The sequence below is a fragment of the Festucalex cinctus genome, chromosome 1, assembly GCF_051991245.1.
Source record: "Festucalex cinctus isolate MCC-2025b chromosome 1, RoL_Fcin_1.0, whole genome shotgun sequence".
Taxonomy (NCBI): Eukaryota; Metazoa; Chordata; class Actinopteri; order Syngnathiformes; family Syngnathidae; genus Festucalex; species Festucalex cinctus.
Genome location: NC_135411.1, coordinates 42,985,795 through 43,012,490, shown reverse-complemented (window position 1 = coordinate 43,012,490; position 26,696 = coordinate 42,985,795). Strand labels below are relative to the sequence as shown.

The 26,696-nt window shown below is 39.8% G+C and overlaps 1 protein-coding gene across 1 annotated transcript in view; it reads left to right on the top strand.

Moving 5' to 3' along the window:
* xrn1 (5'-3' exoribonuclease 1) overlaps window positions 1-23,202 on the top strand; it is a 30,887-nt gene extending 7,685 nt beyond the window's left edge. Inside the window, exons 7-40 of the mRNA XM_077536431.1 lie at window positions 840-927; window positions 1,029-1,197; window positions 3,344-3,411; window positions 3,871-4,008; window positions 4,110-4,279; window positions 5,306-5,395; window positions 5,554-5,710; window positions 6,470-6,589; window positions 6,669-6,838; window positions 7,495-7,612; window positions 8,677-8,772; window positions 10,834-10,937; window positions 11,067-11,201; window positions 11,305-11,467; window positions 11,863-11,976; window positions 12,075-12,173; window positions 12,255-12,370; window positions 14,817-14,963; window positions 15,047-15,136; window positions 15,851-15,986; window positions 16,106-16,162; window positions 17,068-17,200; window positions 17,316-17,385; window positions 17,552-17,747; window positions 17,818-17,907; window positions 18,010-18,096; window positions 18,741-18,818; window positions 18,927-19,067; window positions 19,236-19,356; window positions 19,442-19,614; window positions 20,451-20,564; window positions 20,684-20,789; window positions 20,965-21,140; window positions 22,103-23,202. Coding sequence (XP_077392557.1) covers window positions 840-927; window positions 1,029-1,197; window positions 3,344-3,411; window positions 3,871-4,008; window positions 4,110-4,279; window positions 5,306-5,395; window positions 5,554-5,710; window positions 6,470-6,589; window positions 6,669-6,838; window positions 7,495-7,612; window positions 8,677-8,772; window positions 10,834-10,937; window positions 11,067-11,201; window positions 11,305-11,467; window positions 11,863-11,976; window positions 12,075-12,173; window positions 12,255-12,370; window positions 14,817-14,963; window positions 15,047-15,136; window positions 15,851-15,986; window positions 16,106-16,162; window positions 17,068-17,200; window positions 17,316-17,385; window positions 17,552-17,747; window positions 17,818-17,907; window positions 18,010-18,096; window positions 18,741-18,818; window positions 18,927-19,067; window positions 19,236-19,356; window positions 19,442-19,614; window positions 20,451-20,564; window positions 20,684-20,789; window positions 20,965-21,140; window positions 22,103-22,420 — 4,348 coding nt within the window. The 3' untranslated portion in view covers window positions 22,421-23,202. The remainder of the gene's footprint in view (window positions 1-839; window positions 928-1,028; window positions 1,198-3,343; window positions 3,412-3,870; window positions 4,009-4,109; window positions 4,280-5,305; window positions 5,396-5,553; window positions 5,711-6,469; window positions 6,590-6,668; window positions 6,839-7,494; window positions 7,613-8,676; window positions 8,773-10,833; window positions 10,938-11,066; window positions 11,202-11,304; window positions 11,468-11,862; window positions 11,977-12,074; window positions 12,174-12,254; window positions 12,371-14,816; window positions 14,964-15,046; window positions 15,137-15,850; window positions 15,987-16,105; window positions 16,163-17,067; window positions 17,201-17,315; window positions 17,386-17,551; window positions 17,748-17,817; window positions 17,908-18,009; window positions 18,097-18,740; window positions 18,819-18,926; window positions 19,068-19,235; window positions 19,357-19,441; window positions 19,615-20,450; window positions 20,565-20,683; window positions 20,790-20,964; window positions 21,141-22,102) is intronic.
* The last annotated feature ends 3,494 nt before the right edge of the window (window positions 23,203-26,696 follow it).

Genomic DNA, 26,696 nt, shown 5'->3' with positions numbered 1-26,696 from the left:
AAAAATATGTTAATATGTGTTTACAAAAGAATACACTGGGCGGGGTGGGGGGGGGGGGTATATTTTTAGTGAGCTGCAAATAGTTTTTCCCACACCTGTAGTTCATTCAAAGAAAGCCCCTTTCAGGAAAAGGCAACACCTACAGAGCATTCTGACTGATTTTTCAAGGCCCACATAATATTGTCATTGTTACAAATATATGCAGTGCTGTCCACAGAATCTCCCAAAAAAAAAAAAAAAAAAAACTCTTTTTACCAGAAAATAAGTTGAGTAATCAGCAGTAGAGCATAGGGAAGTTTTGCAAAATCTAATATTTTTAGTTTACGGTCTGTGCAGTGGAGTTACCTGCCGCATCGCTTGAAGAAATGACCACATCTGTTGGCCAATCAGATGACTGTGACATCACGGCCCCCCTGGGTGTGCATTCTTGAGCCAGGTTAGAAGAGGTTCTGAGGAAATTTGTAACTGCACAGCCCTGAAAAACTGACAATGGAAACGAGACCACATAGGACATAACCAGGCTGTTTTAGTACAGTACAGTACAATGGAAAAGGGCTTTATATAGTAGGGGAGGGGGAGACAACTCAGACTGGAGGGCCCCGTTTTAGCCATGCCCCAAAAAATCTGGACAACTGAGAAATGAAGAATTTAACGTTATACCTCACCTTCAGTACTACTACTAGTACTTGTTCAGTCTTTGCAAATTTTTTTCAGTACTTATTTTCAAACATGTTTCATGTATGTAGAATTTAACTAAACATGAAAATGACTTGACATGGTTTTCAAGGTGTTTAAAAATTGTTATGGTGAATCAGTCCTGTTTGTCTCATCCTTTCCAGGGTAACTGCTCCAGAGGAGACAACGTTTCATTTGCTTCACTTGTCACTGATGAGGGAATACATTAACTATGAGTTCACTGAGGTTAAGGTAGGATATTAGACACTTTTATCATGACGTAAGCAGACATAAAGCCATCTTGATTCTGATTGATCTTGATGGATTTTTTTTCTTATTTTCTTCCCCACCAGAGTCAGCTGGGCTCGGATTATGACTTGGAGCAGATAATAGATGACTGGATTCTGATGAGCTTCCTAGTGGGGAATGATTTCATCCCTCATCTTCCGAATCTTCACATTAATCACGATGCTCTGCCATTGTTGTATAAGACTTACATCAGTGTGCTGCCCAGCCTTGATGGTGAGAAACACACAAACAAAATTATACTTGCATCACACAGTATGATGACTCTCCCGTGTTTTAATTCAATATTTATTTATTTTTTTACAAGTGAGGTCGAACAATCTTATGTTTGACATGGTCTTGAGAAGAAATGGGCAACATAAAAGATGGGTGGAGCCACATGTTGTGATTACACATTTTATTGGGGGCCCACATCAGATCGCACACTTCCGAACCAGATGTATGAAAAAAAATTGCATTTTATTAAATAAGGAAAATGTGTGCATGTATCGCCCCTCCCCCCCCCCCCCCCCCCCCCCCACTCACCTCACTCGTAAACAATGTCTGGCATCAAGTTTTGAACACAGTTATTACAATTTGAAGCTTCTCCGCAATAGTAAACATTTTAAGTACATACATGTGGTCTGTGAGATCACCCGTTGCCCATCCCTGGTCTAGAGGATACAATTTTAACAAACCTAGCAGGGAAAGTAAGGAAAAATGAAATTGGTAGGTTATTTCTCTGTTGTAACAACACTTGGCAATAAATCTTATACCAATGGTAAGTCTTTACCCTTATGTTATAAGTGGGTCCACATTTTATGGAGCATGCATTTGTGGAATGAGCAATAGAGCTGAGTGTGAGATGCATCCATGGAAAAAATTGTCTATTTCTAATCTCTGCTTATTTTGCTTATGACATCGGCTCTTGTTTGGTGTTTGTTGAATTGTAAGATTGTAGTTTTGGGGGGGAGGGGTACTTCGGGGGGTGATTTTTTTTTGGGGGGGGGTATGTTGGCAAGTTAAGAATTACAAATTTAACAATCAGCAGCCTCAGTAACTTGTGGATGAACCATACACCGCCACAACTGCCTGCGACCACCTCCGCTAGCTGGGTGCTGGCGTGCTCACACACTGCTGTGGGGTGGCAACCCATTCTTCATCAAGCGTTTGTTGCAAGTCGGCCAGTGGGGTTGTGTTGGTCACTCTAGTACAGGGGTGGCGAGATCCGGTCCTCGAGGGCCGCAGTCCTGCAGGTTTTGGATATTCCCCTTCTTCAACACAGCTGATTCATGATCTGCTCATCAGTAAACTCTGCAGAAGCCTGATAACGAGCCTGTTAATTGATATCAGCTGCACTTCGAATAGGGAAATCTATAAAACCTGCAGGACTCCGGCCCTCGAGGACTGCAGTTTGCCACCCCTGCTCTAGTACGAACAGCACGCTCAAGGTGTTCAATGGGGGTCAAGGCCTGAACTGCTGGTAGGTAGCTTTACCCTCTCTACTTCCAAATTGTGAGGGTCGTCTCTGATAAACCCCACTCTCATCTTGGAGGATAGTGTTTGGCCCCATACTGTTGATGTTCGGGTGTGCCACTGATTACAGAATCCCATCTCTATTCTCTCTCGATACGATAGCTCTCTGTGTTGAAATTGCCTCCAATGATAACAAGCCAAGCATTTTTGCAGTGAGGGAGGTGCTGCCACACGCAATCACGTTGCCGCCACTAAATGATGTTACGTGATCAGTCAGAAATGAGCATGGAGTTCTGTGTCTCTCTTCTCCACACTTTGATCCTCTGATCCAGTTGTCGTAGGCAAAATCTGGACTCATTGTTGAACATAACATTCCGCACATGTTCAAGTTCCAAGTGCGTGTGTTGCTGAGGCCTGTTCAGATGGGCCTGATGGTTAAGGGCAGTTATGACAGGCCTCCTGGCAGCCCTATGCGAGTGGGCTGTGTGCAGTCTTTTCTACATTGTCTGGGCAGAGAGCAATCAAGATTGGCCTGCAAACCTTGACGGCAAATCTGTAGATGACAGATATTGTTGAGGTGTTGTCTTCTTAGAATGGCCACTTCACACCCTTTGTCTGACTTCTGTGAAACTTGGCCTTCAGTTTCGAGGTATGAGAGATCACTCCATAAAAAGCCAAACCCTGTTTATGCGGATATTGAAGTTGCCCTATCCAGATCAGTCAAAGGAGGCATACTGATACTTGGAGCAGTTATCTCGCCCTGCCAGGTCGACACCTAATTGGCAACACAGTTGTATAGCATTTGCGGAGAAGTTTTGGCAAATTTTCATGGGTGCAAACCTCAGTCAGTACTCATCTCTGCTGCTCATTAATTGACATAACTCGTACTGATTTCTTTTGTGCTCAGGTTATCTGAACGAGAATGGCCACCTTAACCTTGGAAACTTTGAGAAATACTTGGAGAAACTGTCTGAGGTGTGTCTTTTAGAAACATCAATTTGCTCTTTGTCAATTGTAATTGTGTGTTGCTTTTTACATAGACATAAAAACGTACGAGGAATACTTGCAAGCATTTTCCCATTATAGATTCCCAAAATTGGTAAGAAAATTTAATGACGGTTTATAGTAAATCTGTTAATGGCTGGATCTGAGTCTGTAATAAAAAGAAAATACAGTAGTGGTTTATCCTCATAATGTCAGCACACTTTGAAAATATAGGGAGAAAATTATGCACACTCTGCAGACATATTTTTTGTGAATGTTAATTTTCTTCATACAAATGTGACATATTGATGATGCTACAGGCACTCTGCATTTGTCTGGCTTGAATCCAAAATGTTCTGACTGCTGTGTCATTCAGTTTTGGAACCAATTCAATGTATTCCCCTCAGCTGGATTTAACATTATTTTTATATTTCCTTACCGTCTTTCCAGTTTGACCGTGAACATTTCAGTGAGGTGTTTGTGGACTTGAAGTGGTTTGAGAGTAAAATTGGTAACAAGTACCTAAATGAGGCAGCTGGCCGAGCAGCAGAGATGGAAGCTGCCAGTAAACACACTCATAAAGAAGAGGTAGGACAGCGGTGATAAAACCTTGCCCAATTTTCATTGTTGTTTTCCTTCATACTTAAATGTGCTTGTGCTAATGACACCACTTCTTGTGTGCCGTACAGGATTGTTCTCTCACTCTGGCAGAATTGACATCACCTGATAAAGTGTTAGATGGTGGGGAAGTCCCTACTGTCGAGGATGACGATGAGGACGACGATATATTTGAAACTGAGTTCAGACAATACAAGCGCACATACTATATGACCAAGATGGGGGTGGACTTAGTGTCTGAGTGAGTTTATTACCACACACCTATTCAAAATTTGTATGAAAAAGGAGCTTAATATAGTGTTTCCCAACCAGGGGTAGGTGTGCCCCTAGGGGTAATGGGTGTACAGCATTGAATAATTTATTTACAAGATAAGTGAATATTCTCACTCTGTCATTTCAAAAGCACATCAATACAATTTTATTTGTATGCTACAATTAGTTTCCCCTGAGGAGAAAATAACCTGTGGCACAGCCACACCAAAATATCAACATATGCATGTTAGCTCAATTATGTCATGAAAGCTCAGATGACTGATGGAAAGAAAGTAAAACTTTATTTATTAATTATATTAATAATATTAATTTTTTTAAAGTGCCGGTACTTAAAAAAACAAACAAATAAATAAATAAATATATATATATATATACACACACACACACACATGTATTTATTTATTTATTATTATTATTATTATTATTTATTTTTTATTTTATTTATTTATTTTTTTTTTAAAGTACCGGTACTTAATTATTAATATGAGACAGCCCGCCTCTTTCAGCGTGTTTACGAGAGGGTGCAGGAAGATGGGTTCACGCACTGAACACGGTAGCGCTCGCTGGCCGCGCGCACTGCTCATTGAGAAGCATGTTGCGCTCGCTGGCCGTCCACTCCTCGTTGAGAAGCATGACATCATATGGAACCATATGGAGTCTATCACAGTTGATGTTGGCAGCCTAGACTGGTTGCCACTCAATCACGGCGCAGTCATTTTCATTTCAAGTCAAGTTTATTTATATAGCCCTTAATCACTCAAAAGTCTCAAAGGGCTTCACATGCTCACAGTTGACAAATACCAACGACATCCCATGATCGAACCACAATATAGTAATATTTTTCATGTGCATTTGGGAAGAGATCTGTCGTTGTGATTATAAGCATATAAAATTGGTCATTTATAATTTAAGGAATTAGAAATAACAATTAAGTATCCATGCATCAATGCACATGAAAAATGACCTGAAAAGATTTGTATTCATTCTTTTGCAGTGATTTTCTATCAACGCAGGCCAAATGTTATGTTGAAGGCATTCAGTGGATTCTCCACTATTATTACCATGGGGTGAAATCCTGGAGCTGGTGAGAACTTATTCCCATTGAATTTTTCAGCAACCTGATGTTTTTTTTACTTTCTAACTCCCCAAACAAATTGCTCATTTGTTGAGTTTTTGTTTTTGTTACTCTTAGCCAGGTAAACATCATTTTAAGGATTAGTAAAAACATTTTTGTCTCTCCAGGTTTTACCCATACCACTATGCACCGTTCCTGTCAGACATCAAAAACATTTCAGAGTTGAAGCTGACCTTTGATCTAGGGAAACCCTTCATGCCCTTCCAGCAACTCTTGGCAGTCTTGCCCGCTGCCAGCATGGAGCTGTTACCTGAATGTTACAGGGTAACACACACATCTTGTGGACTCTCACACACATACAGCAAGATAAAGAAGTCATTTGTATTTACCTGGATTTCTGCATAAGATGAATTACAGTATGTTCCCTTAAATGTTCTGTTTGTGCCACTAAAATTTTAAGTTAGGGCCACTCAGCTCCCAGTAGAAGAAAAGCAAATATAAAAAAATAGTCTGGTGCTCTACAGGTCCCACATGGCTGTGTGATGTTGGTCTCTCGGTGATGGAGGTAGAGCTTGGCTTGGTGAAGGCAGCTGTCCTTTTTGCGCTGGCATATGTGTTGCGGCTGTAACATGCAACAAGTATTGGATTGGTGAACAGGAATCTTCAGCAAATTGGCCCCACCTGCAAAAGGACAGTCAAAAATTGTGTGGCAACTCGCCAGTTGAGAGTATAAAGGACATCAGGGAAAGCAAAGAATGGAAAAAGGGAAGAGAGTGAGTTTAGGGCAGGAGAACTGTCTTGATTCTGGATGTATCAGAATTTTTCTAGGTTCCAGTGGCCATTTGCAAAGCTTTATGTAGACGTTAAACCTTTAAATGTATTAACACGTCACAAATCCTTTTTAATTTTGTTATATTTTACAGACATAGGCCTTTCCAAACGGTAAACTTTTGAATGTTGCTAGCAGAAACTGAACAAAGTTAAGATTAAACAGTAGTAGTAGATAGTAATAGTAGACACAATTAATACAGGGCTTGGTCACAGTGGAAGTAAATAATGTGCTGGTATTTTTTCCTTCCCCAGCACCTGATGACCAGTGAAATGTCTCCCATTATTGAATATTACCCTACAGACTTCAAAACAGACCTCAACGGCAAGCAGCAGGAGTGGGAGGCCGTAGTGCTAATTCCTTTTATTGATGAGGTACAGTACTCCCTCAAGTTTTTTTGTTTTTACATTTTCATTAATGTTTTTGGGGGGCTTTCTTTTCTCTTTTTAACAGAGGTGTTTGTTAGCAGCCATGGAAGTCTGCAATTATGACCTAAGAAAAGAGGAGAAAGCCAGGAATCATCATACAGAGTGTGCTTTATATACATATGACCATGAGAAAGACTTCACATACCTCTCCACCCTTCCTCAGAACTTCCCAAACATCATCCACTGCCATGTCAGGTAGATGCATACGTCACTTCTGAACACTTGCACTGGTGGGCTGAGCACAGTCAGATTGCAATCTTCTCTCAAACATAAATCACATGGACCCATAGGGCCACATTTTTGGAACGATAAACTTGCACCAGTCAAAAAATGTATCATGCATCATCAGCCCCATAAATCACTATTAAGTTGCATTTCTTGGAGAATTATAGTTTCTAGTCGCCCCTGAGCATAAATTGCAGGACCAGCCAAACTGTGTTTGGGGGGGGGGGCGGGGGGGGGGGGGGGGGGCGGTAGTGCTAATTATCGTCTGAAAAATAAGGTGATTGCATTGTGGCATATTATTAATATTGTTTACATTTTGTCTTCATTGTTTTGTGATTGCCTTTTGTCACCTCTCTGCAATTACCCCATCATTCTGTTACCAGAATATAAGTATTGTAATATAGCTGGAAAGATAGAGAGACAGAGATCCTGCTGCTATTGCTACCTAGAAATATGTAATATGTTCAGACTTGAAGATAGCGCGCAGCCTTCCTCTCATCCTGGTAGGTGGAAAAAGAGCGATATCTTATCTTGTAGAGGTGTGTTTGAATAGAATGCATTCATCCAACAGCACTTCTTTGAAATGTCCAATTCAATTTGATTTGTGATGTGCTTGGGTTTTCCAGGAAAGAAAACATTCCCACGGATGCCTGGCAAGTTCCACTGAACCACATTGGCAGAAGTGTGGATCGCTCAGCGCTCTATTTTTGTGGCTTCCCCACACTACATCATATAAAACACAAGGTAGATTATGATTTTGCTTCCTCAATGGATGACAAACACAGGCCATTATCATTTTGAGCAGTATCTCGAAGGAGGCACAGCAGCTGGCACTAGTCATTTTATTCACCCCCACACTGTATGGCCAAATGTCTAATCAGCACTGTACTTGTTCCTTGTACTCTCTCTCCGCTCAGCTCTATGTTTTATCTACAGTAGATGAGAAACTTGAGCGTTCAGCCTTGTGGTTGTTTTGTGGATACTGCAATAAATGAAGAAATGTAACGTATTTTCCGCGCTATAAGGCGCACTGCATTATAAGGCGCACCTTCAATGATTGACATATTTTAAAACTTTTTTCCATATATAAGGCGCTACAGTAGAGGCTGGGGTTACGTTATGCATCCATTAGATGGTGCTGCACTAAAGGGAATGTCAACAAAACAGTCAGATAGGTCAGTTAAACTTTATTAATAGATAACAAACCAGCTTTCTGACAACTCAATTCACTCCCAAAATAAATAAACAGCTGTTTTTTTATTTTCTCTGAGCTAAAGTATTAGTATTAGCTAACGATCCAAGATGGCGGGATCTTCTGCGCATGCGCGTCACCGATCGTGCAGGGTCACCGATAGCGTCTTGACAGCGAGATCTGTTGCGGCTCAATATTGATCCATATATAAGGTGCACTGGATTATAAGGCGCATGGTCAGCTTTTGAAAAATTGAAGGCTTTTAGGTGCGCCTTATAGTACGGAAAATACGGTAGTTGGATTTATTTATTTATTGTTACTATTTTATCCTCAGTTCATGGGGTGCCCACAATACTTAAAACGTCATTCATGCATGAAAAAAAAAAATTGATTCAGGTATTACAACTACATTATTGAGGTCAAATGTCAGCAGAGATTGGTTACAGTGCTATTTAAAAAGTGCTTCATAGCTAAACCTTTGGGGTGGTCATTGATTTCTTCATTGAACAAAATAGAAAAATCCATTTAGATATATTGTTTATTAAATCAGTGACTTATAATGAATGTCTTCTTGTACAGTACATGTTCTCTCATTCATGATTTCACCTGTTCTTAGTTTTATATGAAGAAGAACGGGGTGCTGGTATTCCAGCAAAGTAGCAGAGGTGACAATATGATGTTGGAGATCATCCTCAGTCAGGAAAAAGAATTGGTAAGCTCTTGACCTTCTAGTTTTAACGCAGCACTATATGCATTGCCCATATAAAATGACATTTGGTACATCAACCATATGTTATATAATTCTATATAAAAACGCCTGCCTTTGCACAAATGATAATCAGTTTTGATTACCATCATCAGAGGGGTATTGATTTGTCTACGTTTGTTATTCTGGTTAAAATGGGTGAAGAACTACTTTACACTACTTTACTAATTTATTTGGTTAATATTTGAGATTGCTAAGTACTCGTGATGGGTCGATGAGGCGTCATGAAGCGTGTTGACACAATGACACACTGTGTTGTAGTACCCTTAAAAAGGGGATAGAAACGGGAAAGAATGAGAGCACGCAGCTCCCCACTTCCTCCCAAGACATCACCAGTAGATCACAGAACGATCCATCTCCACACAAAAAAAAAAGACTGCGTCATCTTTTAGCAACTATTTGACAGACAAATATAAAACATTCTTAGAAGAAAAATAACACACAAAACAACACAATAAAATCTACTACCGAAAAACACATTTAGTTAACTGAGGTGATTTAGCTCCAATCCAAAATTGACTGGCTATGCCTGCTACATAGTTACTGTGTCACTGAATAATGACACCTGCTGAACCTTAAATATCACTATAAGTAGCAGAGGTGTTTTTTTTTTCCCTCTTCTTATAAACTTTAGTTTAACAATAAATATGTGAGAAAATTGAATACAAACATTGTATACAAACAAATCACACACAAAACATGCCAGGGAGGTTAAAAGCATATACAAGCTGAAAAAATAAAAATAAAAAAAAATAGTGCAACGTCACATAAATAAATAACGTTTACAGCTATTGTATGTTTTCACAGCTTTTGGATAAATACAAGTAGATGATTATGAAAAATAACTTCATGGATATAAAAAAACTCCGTGAAGGCTTGTTTCTTATGCACAGATTTGTAAAAAAACAAAAAAAAAAACACACAAAAAACTAGAAAACTAAGGTTTGTCACGTAAAATTGTGCATGGGATTGTGGTAATCTTACCATATTCCAATACACCAAATGCAACCGAGGTGACAGACTAAATGACAGTAATTTGATGACCTCAAATAGCCTACATAACTCATTGTATTTCGCTATTTCCTTTGTATTTATTTGATTTAAATTCAAAATGTATGTAATAATGGAGCCTATCCCAGATGGCTTCAGGCAGTAGGCGGGGTACACCCTAAACTAGTTTCCAGCCAATTGCTGATGTATCTAAAATGAAACCTTAAATGCCTTTATATATATGATGGTAAATCAAAAGATTCTATCGTGACAATCCTTTCTCTTCTCCTTTTGGAATTCCTGTCACATTGACTTGAAGGGAATTATTGATCCTCAAATGATGAATTCTTGCAGTATTTGTGAGTTCACAAACTCCCGAGAATACATCTTGTATCGAGCCCATTGATTTCCATGGTTCAGACCAATCACAGATTGACATTGTGTTTGGGGCGGGACATGCAGCTGTGACGAAACCAAGAAGCCAGCGCCGACGCCGCGGGGCAAACAAACAAACCTAACATAGATGAATGGATGCTGCAATTAATTCTGTTCTTGCAGAATTATTCACCGTTTCCTTGTTGAATGTTGAACAGCGAGAGGCGATTCATGCATTTCTAGATGGTAAGATGTCCGTGCTTTTCCCCCCTTTGATGAGAATGAAGATGACATTTTCATCCGTGGCTGTGATTGGTCAAAACAAACGGGCAACGCTGCATCGTCCAATTAGCTGGAAGTATTGTATAGAATGTCCCGCCTTTCCCGAGCAAATCACCATGGAGCAGTCCCAGATTGATATTGTGGAAAACTCCTTTGAGTGAATCATAATATCAATCTGGCTATTGCCAGGCTACTGACATGGGGGTTCCTCTACAAACTTGATACATGCATCGGTGTTGCCGGACCCATCACTACTAAGTACATCAACTGGTGCAAAATATTAGATATGCCTACTCTATTGCAAGCTACAAACACAAAAATAAAGTGTCACTGTTGTATGCCCTGTCTTGCATTGTCTAGCTTTGCGATGATGTGGCTGCAGAAGTACTGGGAAAGTCCGTGTTTGTCAACTGGCCACATTTAGAGGAAGCTCGCATCGTTGCTGTGTCAGATGGAGACACAAAGTAAGAAATCTTTCATTTTTGGGGACAAAGCCTTTTTAAAACATTCAATTATTAACAGGGGGGATTAGATTAGTCCTCCTGTGCTTAAATCCATTTTTTTTTTTTTTTTTTTTTTTAAATGCTTCAAAGGTTTGCTCTCGAAGAACCACCAGTTGTCCAACGGGTCTACCAGAGCCCTTCCTCCCCTCCCCCCACCAATGTCACTTACCTCTCAGACAAGGAGCAGAGGGACTGGGTGAAAGACATCCAAGGGATAACAGAACAGTAAGGATTCAAACAATAGCAAAACACAAAAGAATGAAGATCACCCAAGTTATTTAATTGCATGAACTCATCTGCCATTTCTCCGTAATCTCATATTTTATAGCTATCTGAAGAGGAAAGGCATCATAGTGAATGAAACTGCAGTGGTTCTATATGGACAGTTGCTGACAGGAAGAAAATACATCCCGAAATCGAACGGTGTAGTTGAGTTGGAGAAACAGTGGGCTAAGCAGGTTCTTCCGTTTGCCTACCAGACTGTGGTCCAGGTACATGCGCATAACTCGTGCTCACTAAATAACATACAAGCAAACACTTGAAGAATCAACAGTCAATTGATTTATAGTAGATTAAGGACGAGTTCTAACTGTTATAGTATAGGATGACATTTCCTTGATGGACTATGGGGGAGAATCCCTTGGAATGTTCTGAGTTCCTGTTTCATTGCCAATGTTATAGTGAGCAACTTAATTCTGGATAGTAGAGTTCTGCATTAATGTAACTATTGCAAATTAGTTGGCTAATCATTTTCATCAAGCTTTGTGAAGATATTCATTCATGTTATTTATTTCCCATTATACAATTACATGGAAAATATGATTCATTTCATGTGTATCATGTCAACATCTACTGTGCTTATAAACTCTGTCCTCACTTTTCCTAGGACATCGAGGCCTTTTATTCGTCTTTGACCCGCTTTAAGAGATTAGAAGACCTCTATCCTCCACGGACCACTGTCTTCATGGTGGGAAACCCGTACTATGCTGCCATGGGCGAGGTCAGTTAACTGCAATTGCTACAGTTGTAACACTTTGGAATGATGCCATCCCAACTATAGCAACTGCATTTCCATCACTTGTTGTGCATTCTGAACAGGTGCAAGATTCAAGTGATGTCATCAAAGAAGGGCGTGTACGTGTGATTTTCAACGTACCGCATGAGCCCCAACTAGAAGTTTTAATCCAGAACCAGCATGTAAGACAAATGCATACTCTTATACTAAAAATATGTCGCAAAGTGTTGTTTCTGAATGCATTTTCCTTTGGTATGTTATAGAAGTACTGTGTGAAGTACAGCCCTGGGTACATTGTGGCATCCCGTCTTGGTATCAGCAGCTACCTTGTGTCCCGCTTTTCTGGAAGCATCTTCATTGGTAGAGGATCTAAAAACAAGTCAGTACCAGAATTTTGGAACTCTTCAGTTGCTAAACCTTTTTTTCAATGCTTTGAGACTTGTGGCTTAATGTGGCTAATTTACAGTATGGATTTTTACTGGCTAACGAGCATCACGTTAACAATACCTTGAGGGCCACTCTCAATTCTACCCCTTATCCCTTGATGGTGCGCGTTCACACGAGTAAAGGGGTGTCACAATGCTCAAAGGACTTGGTCTTGCATGAGGAAGCAGTGACAGCTGTGAGATATAGCTCACAAGCTAGTGAGGGTGCGGCCTGACGTGAGACTGATACCGCTCATGTGACGTCACTAAAAATACAAACAAACAATAATTTAAAAAAAGTCCCGCATATGTGCTGACTGCTGATCGTCTCGGATGTTGAACAAGTGTGTCCAAGGTGAGAGCATTGTAAAATGTTGCTTTCTTCAGAAAAATACTTCTTGCTGTCTGGGGAGCCCACTTTTCTACAAAGGTTTTATTTATCATCATTTCCTTGTTCTTCTCCGCGACCTATTCGTAGTCAGTCATGATTCTTGGTGAGCCGTGAAAATTCTGACAACTAAAACTGTGAGCAAGCACTTCCCTTCACATAAAAAGTGTGTGTCTGAAGACAAGAAATCCCAATCTGTTAAATTACTGTACTATGCAGCTAATACTTCAGTTTTTCAGAGTGGTTAACAACCAACGGTGGACTGTGTAATACATGAAAACAGATTTTAGAAAAAACTCTTTTTGGAGGGCGATATTAGGGCCCGGGGGCTATTATACACTGGTGTTTAATCTGGAGAAATTATGGTAATTAAATCTTTCTATGGTAACTAAACTGCACTTACTATAGCTCTTTATGTACACTTATGGTGCTGAAGCGCTTTACAAATCCTCGTATTCACCCATTCGTTCACTTAAAAGTACCATTCAAAAGGCTCTTTTATGCTTTTTTAGCATTATTTCAAATCATCAATGTTTTACTCATAAAATCAGCACTGAGGTTAGGGATACATCGCAATTCATGTCATAGTGAGTGTATACAGTATACTTTAAGTGTATAGGAGTTAGTTAAGGCAATAAACATGGTGTTCTGTAACAATAGTTCTCAAATGGGGGTATGAGTACCCCTTGGGGTACGTGAAGGCACTCCAGGGGGTACATGAGGTTTTAAAATATATTTAAAAAGTATATATAAATATTTCTAAAAAAATAGATATATCTAAATAAATAAATAGTTTCATAAAATGAATTTTATATTCAGTAGGCAATTCAGTTTCAGTGTCCTAAAAACCTAGCATTTCCCCCATACCAAAATGGTTTGACCCAACTTGTCATACACCACCCCTAGAATCACCTGTCAATCACTTGAAAACTTTATTTAAAATTCAGTTAATCGTTTCTTTTTGAGAACAGAGCTTTACTATGATCCCAAAACATGACACTTTATTTTGTTAATAATATGTATGTGCATAAATCTTCATAATTAAATTATGTATTTATTATTATATTTTTTTTTTCCGTTATGTCTTTTTACTTCCAAATAGTTTTGAGACCACATAAATACAAATAGAGTTCCAAAGTTTAATAATAAATCAGACAATGATGGCACAGCACTCGGTTTTAATTTAGTTTTTTATTCAATCAGAAATGCTTTGCGCTGGTTTACGGGTACTTGGCTGAAAAAAAAAATTATTTCAGAGTGGGTACATCACTGAAAAAAGGTGGTGAACCACTGTTCTAAAATATTTTTAAGTTTTAATGACGTGGGTGGAAAAAAACCCCCAACATGCAATAATGTTTTATTTTCTTAGAACATAAACAATATATAGATGTACAACACTTTACATACATTGGCTAGCACGTGTGTACACTGCACCAGCGATGTTTTGACTGTCTAGCTGTCACATCTATCCTGTAGCCACTCACTTCTACTTGGTCGGGAGTTCTCCGACAGCTTCTCCTCTCCCCCTGCCCCGTTTCCTCCCGCACTGATCGATGTTGTACACCTCCTCTCCTCTTCGCTCCAACTCATGACTTGTGTTCTAACTTCTGCCACTAAAGCAGGCATGCGCAGTGAGCAGTGTTCTTTTATTTTTTTAACTTTTTGCTTGTTTCAAAGTTTAACGACCCACTTTACAAGTTAATTGTTTGTTTGACGCTAACGTGGGAAGATGACACTCCCTCCAAAAGTGAATGGTTGGCGCGCACGGAAGGGAGGAGGAGGGGATTAGGGGGTGGAACGGCTCTCTATAAAGAGTTTCCATTGTTCATATTGAAGAGCCGTTCAAAAGAATCGATTTGTTCGTGAACATCACATCACTACTCAATAATACAAATACTATGTGGTATTTCATCAATCTTGGAAACCGATGTATTTCAGAAACCTACTTTCATTACCACTCATCATGCATAAATTGTTTTATCATGGATATCTCTCTGCAAATGCATTCTTAGTCCCTGTGGGGAGCAAAAAGCTAATGTTGGCCTGAACCTGAAGTTCAACAAGAAGAATGAGGAAGTTCCTGGATACACAAAGAGAACTGAGAAGGAATGGCTTTACTCTGTTGCTGTGGAGGAGCTTTTAGCTGAATACTTGGAAAGGTGAAACAGAATGTTGTCATTTAAGTGTGATTTTGAGTAATTTATTGGAATTCCGCTGAATTATTTAAATGTCGCTTTAATAGGTTTTCTGAGGTGTTTGACACAGTTTCAAGAAACAATCATGATGATGTGTTCTATGAGGATGACATCTGGCCCGGAGAAGACCACAATGGGTAAAGGCATACTTGTCTTGTACTTACTTACCCTCATGTATAATCAATATATGTCTTCTCTTTCAGGTTTTTACTAATAAAAAAATAAAAGGTGTTACAGGTGTCACATAAACAGCAAAACATTAAGATGTCATTATGAATCTTGTGTCAAGTCACAGCAATACAACACAATCACAACAAATCAACATTTTTCCATTCCTAAGTCTTGCAAAGTATTTGCAGAGATTCTGACTTATTCCAAAACGCAGTAGTCAAATCTTGTTTTTGTTTTTTTTGTTTTTTTCAAATCACCTGATAACATATCATTCATTTTTTAGTGGATGTGTGTGTCAAGTATGATGTTTGGTTCTTCCTAATAAACTGTGTTGATCGTGTCCAGCATCTTTGGCCATCGCAAACCTGGGTGTGCCCGACTAGTAAATCTGAATCCTCATCTGTTTGTGTGACCAAATTAGTTACTGCCTGTCTTTGCTTGCTTAAACCTTTTTATAAATTAGACCATATCCTAAAGTTTCTGACACAGAATTTCAGTGTAGTCTATGTAATGACTGACAGGGCTATCACAGCATCGCAATTCTTGTCTTTTCATTCTGTTTTGTTCTGATTTGTTTTTCATCGAATTGTCAGTACAGTGAGGGCGCTTCTCATGTAAAATAATGCACGTTTCTTAGGAATCTTTTTTTTTTTTTTTTTTTATTTTTTTTATATCCACAGGGCAGAAAAGGTGGCTGAAATTGTTACATGGTTGAAAAGTCACCCCGTCAGCTCCATCAGCAGGACATCATGTGACTTGCAAGTGCTGGACGTTGCAATTGTTGAAAAAATTGAGGAGGCTGTGGAGAAAACCAAGGTGTTGTGCACACGCACACACAACTTTTTTTTTATATGTGCACAAATGTTGGTATCTTTCAGCTCTTACTTTACCTTGTTTTTTCTCCCCCCCCTCCCTACGCCTGGCATCTTTCCCAGGTGAAGAAGAGTACCAAGAAAGTTCGTGTCACCGTCAAGCCACATCTCCTGTTTAGGGTTCGTATGTTTTCCTCTTTAATTGTCTTGAAATTGTACATATTTGCCTCACATAGTTTATTTATCTGTCTATTGTATTAAAGGTGTCCTCTTAGAGTTGTGCTTTGAGCCATGTCTGGTGGTTATTAAAGTACAGTAATTTTCGGACTATTAGCGCACCTGATTATAAGCCGCACCCAGTACATTTCCAAAGGAAAAAGCATTTTGCACATACATAAGCCGCACCTGACTATAAGCTGCATGTGCCCACGTTAAAACACAAGATATTTACAAAGAAAGACGGTACACAGAAAGAGTTTTCAAAGGTTGAATAATATACCTTAGCTTTTATTTCCAAACAGCGCCTGTGACGCAGCAGTAACACACCAGCAATACGGTAGTAACACTGCACTAACAGGGCTGGTTAATAACATACCGGTAAAAGTCACTGAGACTGAGACTTCTTGTATTTTCCATGATGAGGGTCTGTTCATGCCAATTTTATTCATGCACAAAGTGCGAAGTTACATTGAACTTACGTCTTCCTCGACACATATATTCCACCTGTCTCACTCTTACCTTTTCTGCTCGAGCGCCACTGGCCATCAGGAAAAAAACAAAAACATATTAGTCGCATCATTGTATAAACCGCAGGGTTGAAAGCATTTGAAAAAAGTCGCAGCTTATAGTCCGGAAATTACGGTACTGTAGTGGTGGACATTTGGTTACCACCTCACATATATGGTTATGTTTTATGCGTTTGTGTTGTGAATTCAATACCTTCTTTGTGTTGTCTGTATTGGTGATGTTTAATCATTGGTACAAGTTGAGAGGTAGCTGGTAGCACAGCAAGCATTACGGACCTACAATATCACCCAATGTCGAATTTCTCTCTAGCATCCATGTTGTGATGTATTTCCATGTAGCCCTTGGAACAGCAACAGGGTGTGGTCCCTGACCCCAATGCAGACTATCGCTTGTTTGACCGTGTCATCAACGTCAGAGAGAGCTTCACTGTCCCGTTGGGTCTCAGAGGCACTATTATTGGCATTAAAGGAGGTGATGGCATACAATTTCAAATTCCTCCATTACATTTGTGCCAAGTAAAATACTTGTGTGCAAAAAGTCAAGAATGAAGATGTAACTAATATTGTACATGTGTTTGGCCTTTCAGCCGAGCGTGAGGATGAGATTCTCTATGAGGTGTTGTTTGATGAAGAATTCCCTGGAGGGCTTAACATCAGGTAATCCGAGCCCAATATAATGAGAGTTACGTTATCTGATTGTCGCAGATGCATCAATTCAGCAGCTCAACGTCCTTTCTTTAAATGTCAGAAAATATGACATTGTGTACGGACCTTGAATAGAATGCTGCTCAGATTTAAGAGAGAATTTTCTGACATCCCTCAGGTGTGCATCACCTCGTTGTTACCGCCTACCGCCCTGTGCGCTAATTAACCTATCGCATGGTGCCCGAATGGATCCCACATACCACAAACTCACCGCCATTGTCAAACCTCAGCCTGCTGCCGCCGCCAACTTCAACTCACACCATCATCTGGCGAGCCTCAACCACTCCCCGCGTTCACCCTTCATATCCACGCAAGTAAGAGATGAATTTGATCTTGTCCCTGTGGTTATTCTAAAAATTTCTGATGATACCTTGAACCAAATAGCATAACAATAAACACAGCGAGGTGAAGCCAACCTACCAAGGCAGCAAAAACTCTACCTCTAAGACTCCTGTCCAGAAGAAACAGGCCAAGGTGAGTTTATCTGGCCAGGATGTACAACTTAAGACAGATGACAGATGGGGACAGGAACAAATTTCTCCATGGATTTTACATTTTCTCCACTTGTCATTACAGAGTAATGAGGCGTACGTGAATGTATGGCAGTCCTTGCAAGACTCTGCACCTCAACCCCATCAACCTCCTGCTCAATGGCAAAATAATGTATGCTTTCATATGTTTTTTCTTTGTGTGTTTATTTAAATATGTATATATGTATCTTGTCTTTGTACCCATGGTGAGGTGAAAAGCAATTTTTTTTTTCATATGATTTCCACTTAAATATTCCAGATCATCAACCCAATTTTAATGGACAAGTAAATGCAAAATGTGATCTCTAAATGATGATTGTATTTATTAAAGGGGGAAAAAATATTTGGCCCTATGTAAAAAGTAAGTACTGCCATTTAATGGAGAGAAAAAAAACGAAGTCAAATGTGATGGTGGCCTCAAATTTTCGTGGATTATGTAGAATGGCAACAATCTGAAACATGCCAAGTCTGCCTGTGAATGGCTAAAAAAAAAAAAACAATGGATTTGGAGTGGCAGTTTGTGCTCAAAAATCCTCCAATATAACTGAGTAGAAACAACGCTGAAAGTTGATTTGATGTAAATTCTAAAAGCACTGTAAATGTTTATTGGAGAAGAACCTGCACACAATTGCTAAACATTTCCAACTGTAAGTGATACAAAAAGATTTCCAAATGGGTATTTGTTGTATGTTGATTGAAATCATCATAATTGCAGTGTATACTGTAGATGAGTGTCCAAGTGTAACAAATGTAGAATGTTTTTTGTGTGCTTTGCAGCCCTCTGGACTTATTAGATTGTTGAAGAAAAATGAAGATGCCATTTCCCTTTTACCTCAGCACAATACAGGCCACAAGGTATGTGCGCACACGGGGGGGATGGCGGTTGTGGTCGGACAGAAGCTTCGCTTGTGTTGAATTGGCTGCAGACTCATCGGGTTTTTTTCTTGTGCTGTATTCATTTAGACATCAACTGAATTTGAGGACCTGATAGCCAGCCTTAAGATCTCCAAGGACAACCAGCAGACGCCTTCAAATCCTCCCGCGCCTTCACAAACACACACCAGTCAATCCGATGGGCCTTTGTCACCGCAGTCCTTCGCCATGGTGAATATCAAACTTACAACTAGTGGATGTTAAAATATTTAATATGTTAGTTTAGAAATGGGAGGTGCTTTATGATTGCTTTAAATCTGCGAAATAAGAATGTTGCTTGAAGTCTAGTCTACTATCACCTGTTTACTAGGAATGTGTTGAAACTGTCTGTGGTTGTAGAAGGGCACAATGGTGTTGAAGGAGATGCTGAAGATAGACGGCACTGGAACAGGAAGCCCCGCCCCTCAAGAGACTGCCAACGACTACAAGCAAAGCAGGAGAAGAAAACCAAAAAAACTAGGTAACTTGTTATTGTCATGTGAAGGGTGATATGTCACCATATCATCATGGTAGTAAAGCAGCTGTCTTACTCCTCCACCAACCAGCGGCGCAAATGAATGTTCCGCATGGCGATGCAGCAGGTTCATCTTCTGCTGTGCCTGTTACCCCCGTCCACCAGACCAACACATTAATGGCCAGCAAGGTGTCGGAGCTGGCATGCGTATGTGTGGCTTTAGGCATGGGACCACCTGAGTTCAGCTTTATACACAACAGACAGGTAATACTGCTCATCATTCTTCTCGGTTCTCTCTCGGGAAGGAAAAATCACTCATCTGAATATGACTGGGTAGCCAATAGCTCATAAACGCCCGCGCAAGCCGTTGAGGCGACAGGGCGGCCATCTTGCGAGCAGACTACTGTATAAACTATACAGTATATGTACAGATTAGACAATATACAGCTCGTAGGCAGTTAGTATAAGGCCAGGGGCATTGGTAGTGGGTTTGTGGGTGGTCACTATTTTTTAATAAGGAAAAAATAAAATAAAAATTAACAAGTGGACGGTATGTGCTGCTTTGAAGACCCCCTTTTTCTTTTATTGCTCAGTTCCTTAGACCCCAATATTAGATAGACATCTTTTATTGAATTACAGTTATAATTCTTTAATAAAAGAATATACAAGTTTCATCATTAAGCATATAATTTATACATGTATTTAAGGCAAGTCGTAAAATGTCTGAAATTGTCTTATGTTTAACAAATTTTTAAAAGATCATAAAATTATGCTGTTTCTGCTAAGTACTGTCTCAAATGTTCCCCAATTTCGATACTTTAAATAAATAGAATTGTATGCGCAGAAACGTTTCTTGGGAAGAGCAATATGGTGGCCTCGCGACTTCAAAAGTCTTGGCCTATTGGCTATCCAGTCTTATATTCAGATCAGTGGGAAAAATGCACTCCTGGCAGATTGGAGTAGTCTGCGGTTATGCCTGCTCATTAACATCAAATCAATGAAACAATTGGAGGATAGCCATGCATCATATATTGCGGTTATGGCTGACCAGGATGCATCTCATCGCTCAATGTTGTGTACGTGGTGGTGCGTGTGCGCAGGGTGTTGCGGTGTGTCAGGTTAAGCTGTCCAACGGTTTGACCGTTCATGGGCCTCAGTGTCAATCCGAAAACGACGCCAAGGAGAAAGCCGCCTTCTTTGCTTTACAACGACTGGTAAGACAAACATTTTGTGTGTGTATGGTTCGAGTGATCAGACGTCACAACCCAAACTCGTATTACAACTTTGTGTTGTTTTGTAAATAAATGACAAGTGTAACTTTTGTTTTGGTTAGAATTCGCTGGGCTCAGGTTTCCCTCTTCAAGCGCCTCTGTTCCATGGAGTGGCACGCTTGCAGTCTCCGGCCATCAGAGGCATGCCTCCCGTCTTCAACCAGTCAGGTCAGACCATTTGCTTCCATCCACTTGTGCATGGCCAACTTGTGAGATCATCGGAGGCACCTAAAATGGCGCCAACTTTCACGTCACATGAGTTTGAATGTCCATTCTATTCTCCTTAAGACCTCTTGTAACTGAAACAGATTTTGCTCACTACGCTTTGCCTCGTTCTCTGTAGGTGGCCTGTTGATGCCCCCGCGGGGTTGCACTCCTGCCCCTATCTGGGGAATGCCCCTGCCTCCCCACCAGAGCTCGCCATTCTACGGAGCAGCGGGAACATTCCCCGGTGCCGCGCAGCCACAGCAGCTCACAACTCTGCCCATCGGCTCACATAACCAGTTCATCCCGCTACAGGTCAGCTTTCATGTCAGTCAACCTCCCAAGTTGAAGACGACTCATTCTGAGATGCTGATTGGCTTGCATTCGTTTCTTCACACAGGACATAGCAATTGAAAGTCACATTTGAACAGAATAGTCTTACTGTCTGCCTAGTAATTTGATGTTTGCTTATTTGTCACACTTAGAAATTTCTGAGTGTCAAACTAATGTCATGAATACAACCCAAGTACTTTTTAAAAAAAAAATGTAGTTTAGAAATAGTGAGTTTATTTATTTGAGGAAAACATTTCCAATACAATGTTCTCTCGCGAAAACGGGGTTCATCTTTCGCGGCCTCACTTTTTTGCGAATTTATTTATTTTTTCTCTCTCTCTCTTCTAGGAACGTTTGTACTTTGTGTTTAAACTAATAGAAATGCAAGAATATGTTCCTGCATGCCGTAGAAAAGTGAGTGGTAAGAGGTTTTGCAGCCTTAAAATGTATACAGTATATGCAATAAGTGGAAAACACAAGACAGTCAGTATAATAAGCGGAAAATATAAAATGATAAAACAAACAAAATTTTTAATACACAAAAATATAATTGAAAAAATTATAATAAACAAAAAAACATTTATTAATCTTGCTGTATTTGTTTTTTTTTTCATTTATTTACAAAGTATGAAAACAAAAAAGCATAAACATTCTAAGGAAATAAAAGTATAGTAAATGAAAAGACATGCAGTATAATTAACAAAATATAAAAAAAAAAATACATGAATGAAAAACCATATAATAAAAAAAAACATACAAACGGTGGGGGGAAAAAATCAACTTCTGCTTCACAGATTTCACTTATTACGGGTATCTTTTGGAAAATAACCCCAGCGATTTTAAAAAATAAATAAATAAAATAAAAAAAAATAAAAAATAAAAAGTCTAGTGCAAATCCAATGTGGTTGTTCTGAGGTGTTGGTTGTGCTCTTGAATTTCAACAGGTGACAAAGAAGCGAATGTCATCCAACAAGAAGCCTCAAGACAGCCGCGAGTTTTACTCAGCAGCCCAAACGGCGAGCAGGAATCTGACCCGGAGAGGCCAGCAGGACACGCCTCCTGTCCAATCGCAGCCTCAGATTCAGCCGGTCAAAGATGACTCTTCAGCTCCGGCCATTGAGGTTTCTGCCACCAGACCGCACCCGTTCACGCCCCCTCGGCAAAATAGGCCCAATGCGGGCCACACCCCTGGCTCCGCCTCCAAAAGGAAGCACAGGAAGCTGGCTGTCAACTTCGAGGCAGCTAACCTGTATGACCAATGAGCTTGCTCGGTGTCGGCGTGTGCGCGCTTGCGCCTCTGCTGCATATTGCAGTTACTCCACTGACCGATTGATCTACCAATCACAACCATGTTCATTTACAGTCTAATTTTAGTGCAAGAGAGAGAGGAAGAAAAAAAAAAAAGTCAGCTGGTTTCTTTGGATTTTTCTCTCCAGATCTTGGAGACAAGAATTTCAAGATGGCAACATACTTCCCAAAATGAAGCCTGACACTTTGAAGTGTGAGCCCATGGCTTGAACTATGCGCCTCAACACCGCCTGGCCAACTAACTCACTTTGGGTACAAATACAGACACTGTCACGCGGACAAAAATTCAACAGTGGCTAGAGCATAAGCCAGCCAACCCCCCACCCCCCAAAGTTATTGGCAGCTTATGCAATAACTGCCTTCATTTGATTTTTGACTGACAAGCATATTAGTGTGTAAAGACTGGTTTGAATACATAGCACACGTGGTTTATAATGGTGTGTTGTGTTGATACATTGGGAAATGTAACTTCTCTTTTCTGTGTTGTGATTTATTAGTTCTTATTTTGTCTTTTATTTAATCTAGTGACTGCGTTTTTATGATTTTAAGGATTTGGTTGCAAACCCACAAGTAAAAATCTGTAGCTTAACTGTTGTGATTATTATATTGCCATGACAAGATTCCAAGCTCACTTGTGAGAGTTGAAATGGGTTTTTTTTCCAATTTTTACAATTGGACACTCATTTTAATAAGGCCAAGTGTTTAAATGTTTGTTTGAACTGCCAAGGGGGTTAAAAAAAAAAAAAAGGGGGGGGGGGTTTGTGTGTGTGTGGGGGGGGGGTGTATATGTGTGTGATTTTCGCAAGTGTGCGTCTTTGATTTTTCTTATGTCAGTACAATGTTGCTGCTATTAAAGAAATGCAAGAAATATTTTTCAATCCTTCCGGCCCCATGAGTTCACTTTTAGATGTCTTGAGTTCTTTTAAATTGTATAATTGAAGTGAAACGGAAAGACTCAAAAATGTTTTTGAGAGCAGACTGAATCCTCCCCCAGTGGACTTCACCATCCCGACAGCCTGGCAAAAGGGATGGGAGACCACAGAGGTCCCAAAGAAGCACCTGGTGTCAAACCCCAACCAATAGGTCCCAGCCGGCACCAACTAAAGGAGACAGTAGTCTACACTCAATGGCTTCAGGACTGGACATGGCCCCCTGCTTGGCCAGTCTCCACAGATGGGGCATGCATGTGGAGAGGAGCAAACAATGGATCACATCGTAGAGGCTTGCCTGCTCCAAAGATTGGAAGGAGGATTACACACCCTCCACGCAGCAAACCAGGAGGCAACTTGCTTGGCTTGAGGACTTTGCATTCATGCAATAAATAACTGAAAGACTCGTAATGGATTTCTTTATTTGATCAGATGCATTTGTGTACGCTCTGATTTGCCAAACCCTGAAGTCTATATGACTTTGGTGCAAAAGTCCAGGTTGAATAAAAGATGACAACTCAAGCAGCCGTTTTTTTTTTTTTTTTTCTTGGAATTAAAAAAAAAAAAAAAAAACGTTTTGAAGTTCAAATCCAACACTGCCATGTCATATGATGTCACATTCGTGATTTTTCTTTTCTTTTAATGGGGTCAAATTTTGGCACAGTGACAATACGTGTACTGCCATTTACTGTATGTACAGAGTGTAGTGTATGCTGGAATTAAAATACTGCTAAGTAGAAGTGTAATACAGTTGTTTTCTTCCAAAACGTCCACTTTAAAAAAAAATAAATACACTTTATCTCTGATGTTTGAAAAGAAAAACACAGTTTGCAATATTAGGGATGTTCAATGTCACTTTTTTTTTTTTGTTCCCATGCGTAATAAGCGCTTGAGTAATCTGATACAATAAGTGCCAATGCCACTAGTACTTTTGATACATTAAATTTCCTCCCCCCCAAAATAGACAATTTTAAAGAAAGACCTATATATCTCTCAATATGGGTGACCAAACGTCCACTTTTGTCATATATATATATATGTATATATATATATATATGTATATATATATATATATATATATGTGTGTGTGTGTGTGTGTGTGTGTGTGTATTAGGGCTGTCAAATTCAAAGCATTAACTCTGGAGATTAATTTTATTAAATTTATTAAAGTGTTTATTTTTTTAACTCAGTGTGCAGCTAAACTTTGGAAGAGTCACTGGCGGGGAAGATGAATAAACATGGACTACAGGTAGTTTTACTTTCTGATTTACTTGCTTGGTGCTTGTTGGAGAACTCTAAAGTGATTTGCGCACTTTGCAGAACCAAATGAGGTATATGCCACGGAAGAGGCGGGACATGATTTTGCACATCAGTTTGTTTCCGGTCCGGGTTGCGAACGCGCAACCGAGGGGCACAAAGTCAGAAGCACAAGTATTTTTGACGCAGCCCACACGTCGCAAACTGAACCGGAAACAAACTGTTGTGCAAAAACAGTCCCGCCTCTTCCGTGGCATATAACCCATTCAAATAGCCTATTAGCGGGGTTGGGGATTCTAGGAACATTCTATCAGGTCAATGATAGAATAGAAGCACCTGTGGATAAGGTCAAACTGTTTCAGGGTTTCTCAACTCTGGACCTGGATTCCCCAACCCTGCCTATTAGCTGTATGCATTTGGTGTATCTTCTCAGAGCAAAAATCCCTGCTCAAGTTACCTCTACGGGGCCTCGCACATCAATGTTCATGAGTAGAACTAAACCTGCAAGCGAGAAGTTCTGAGAATTGGTTGAGTCCACCACACTGAATTCAGCCATGGTCTGGTCGTGAATGGTTTGCACATTCAAAACAAAAGTGATGATACTTTTACTACTAGTTTTATTAACCAACATGCACACAACGCAACAAAAAAAGTGTACATTATGGACCATAAAAGTGGTAAAAAAAAATAATAATTTATTTCCATCCTGGTCCGTGAAGCATTATGGGATGAAGTCGTCTCCGCCCTCTCGCCAGGGGGAGTGACGTCAGACAAGTTACGTTTTCAGTAGTGGACTGAATATCGCGTGGCTGTGAATCGGTTGCGAGTGAGGCTTTATGGTTTTCATAACAATAGCAAGAGTTCTGCACCGTGCTCTACTTGTTTTGTTTACATTTCAGTAGCATCACTATTCAAGCTACTTCCGTGTTTACAGAGAGCTAGCAAAGTAGCGCTCAGAGACGCTTCATTCCCCGGATGTTGTAAACATAATGCAAAGACGTTACGCACCTTGGGGGTGGGGGGGGGGAGCCTACCGTCGACGCCGCGCGCGCGCACAACGAGTGACAACATGCAACAGTGTAGACAGTTAGCAGAAGCCGGTGCCGTACATCTCGGTATTTCCCATGGCTATCGAGTCCTCTCGGTGCACTTGTATGTCCCGGGCCGGCGTTGGGACTGCGCGCGAGCCAAAAAGAATAACTCCCGTGACGATCCAATGCATGGATTCAAACGACACAGGTATGCCCCACAGCCAACACACCAGCTAAGCTAAAAGCACACTGCAAGTATCTCATTTCTCAGTTTGTGGCTCCCTGTCAATGTCTACAACGAGCATGAGCAGCAGATAGGAGAACTGAGACGTGCCCGCGATTACGTCATCAAACTCAAAATGAACGACAGCCCAAAAAAACAAAATATAAACAGTAGTAATTCTGTGGTCATCATCGTGTCTCAGATTAAAAAAACAAAAAAGATGTCATACATTAACCAAAAATGAATGTGATGGCAAAGAAAAACAAAAATTGTTAAAAACAAAAATTGTTGATAAAAAGGTTAGGGCACTTTTGGAAATATTTTTGGATATATTAAGTTGTTAAAATGTGTTTGATAGATTTATTGTTCCATAAGGTGGCTTCATATTTCTTTTGGCTGGACGGTAGGTTTATTTCATGTCTTAAATTTATGTTTCTGAAATACTTCACAATGTGCACATATTCTGTTTAATTGTGTTGGTGTCTGTCTAAAGGTTAAATATTTACATTTAACATTAAATTTTCAACCTTTTGTTTTCCCGATCCTTATTTTGAAGAGAGAAAAAACAACAAAAAAAACAATTATAACTGTCAATAACTACTAATAAATATTTCAACTGATACATTTTTCAGTCATATCGCCCAGCCCTTTGTTGCGGTATATTTAAATAATTGATTCAAAATATGAAAATATAGAAGACATATTTGTTGTTGTTCACATTTGTAGATACTGTAAAAATTTGTGGTGTTTTAAGATTAATGTTTACAAGCAACAAATGTCACTATAAGTT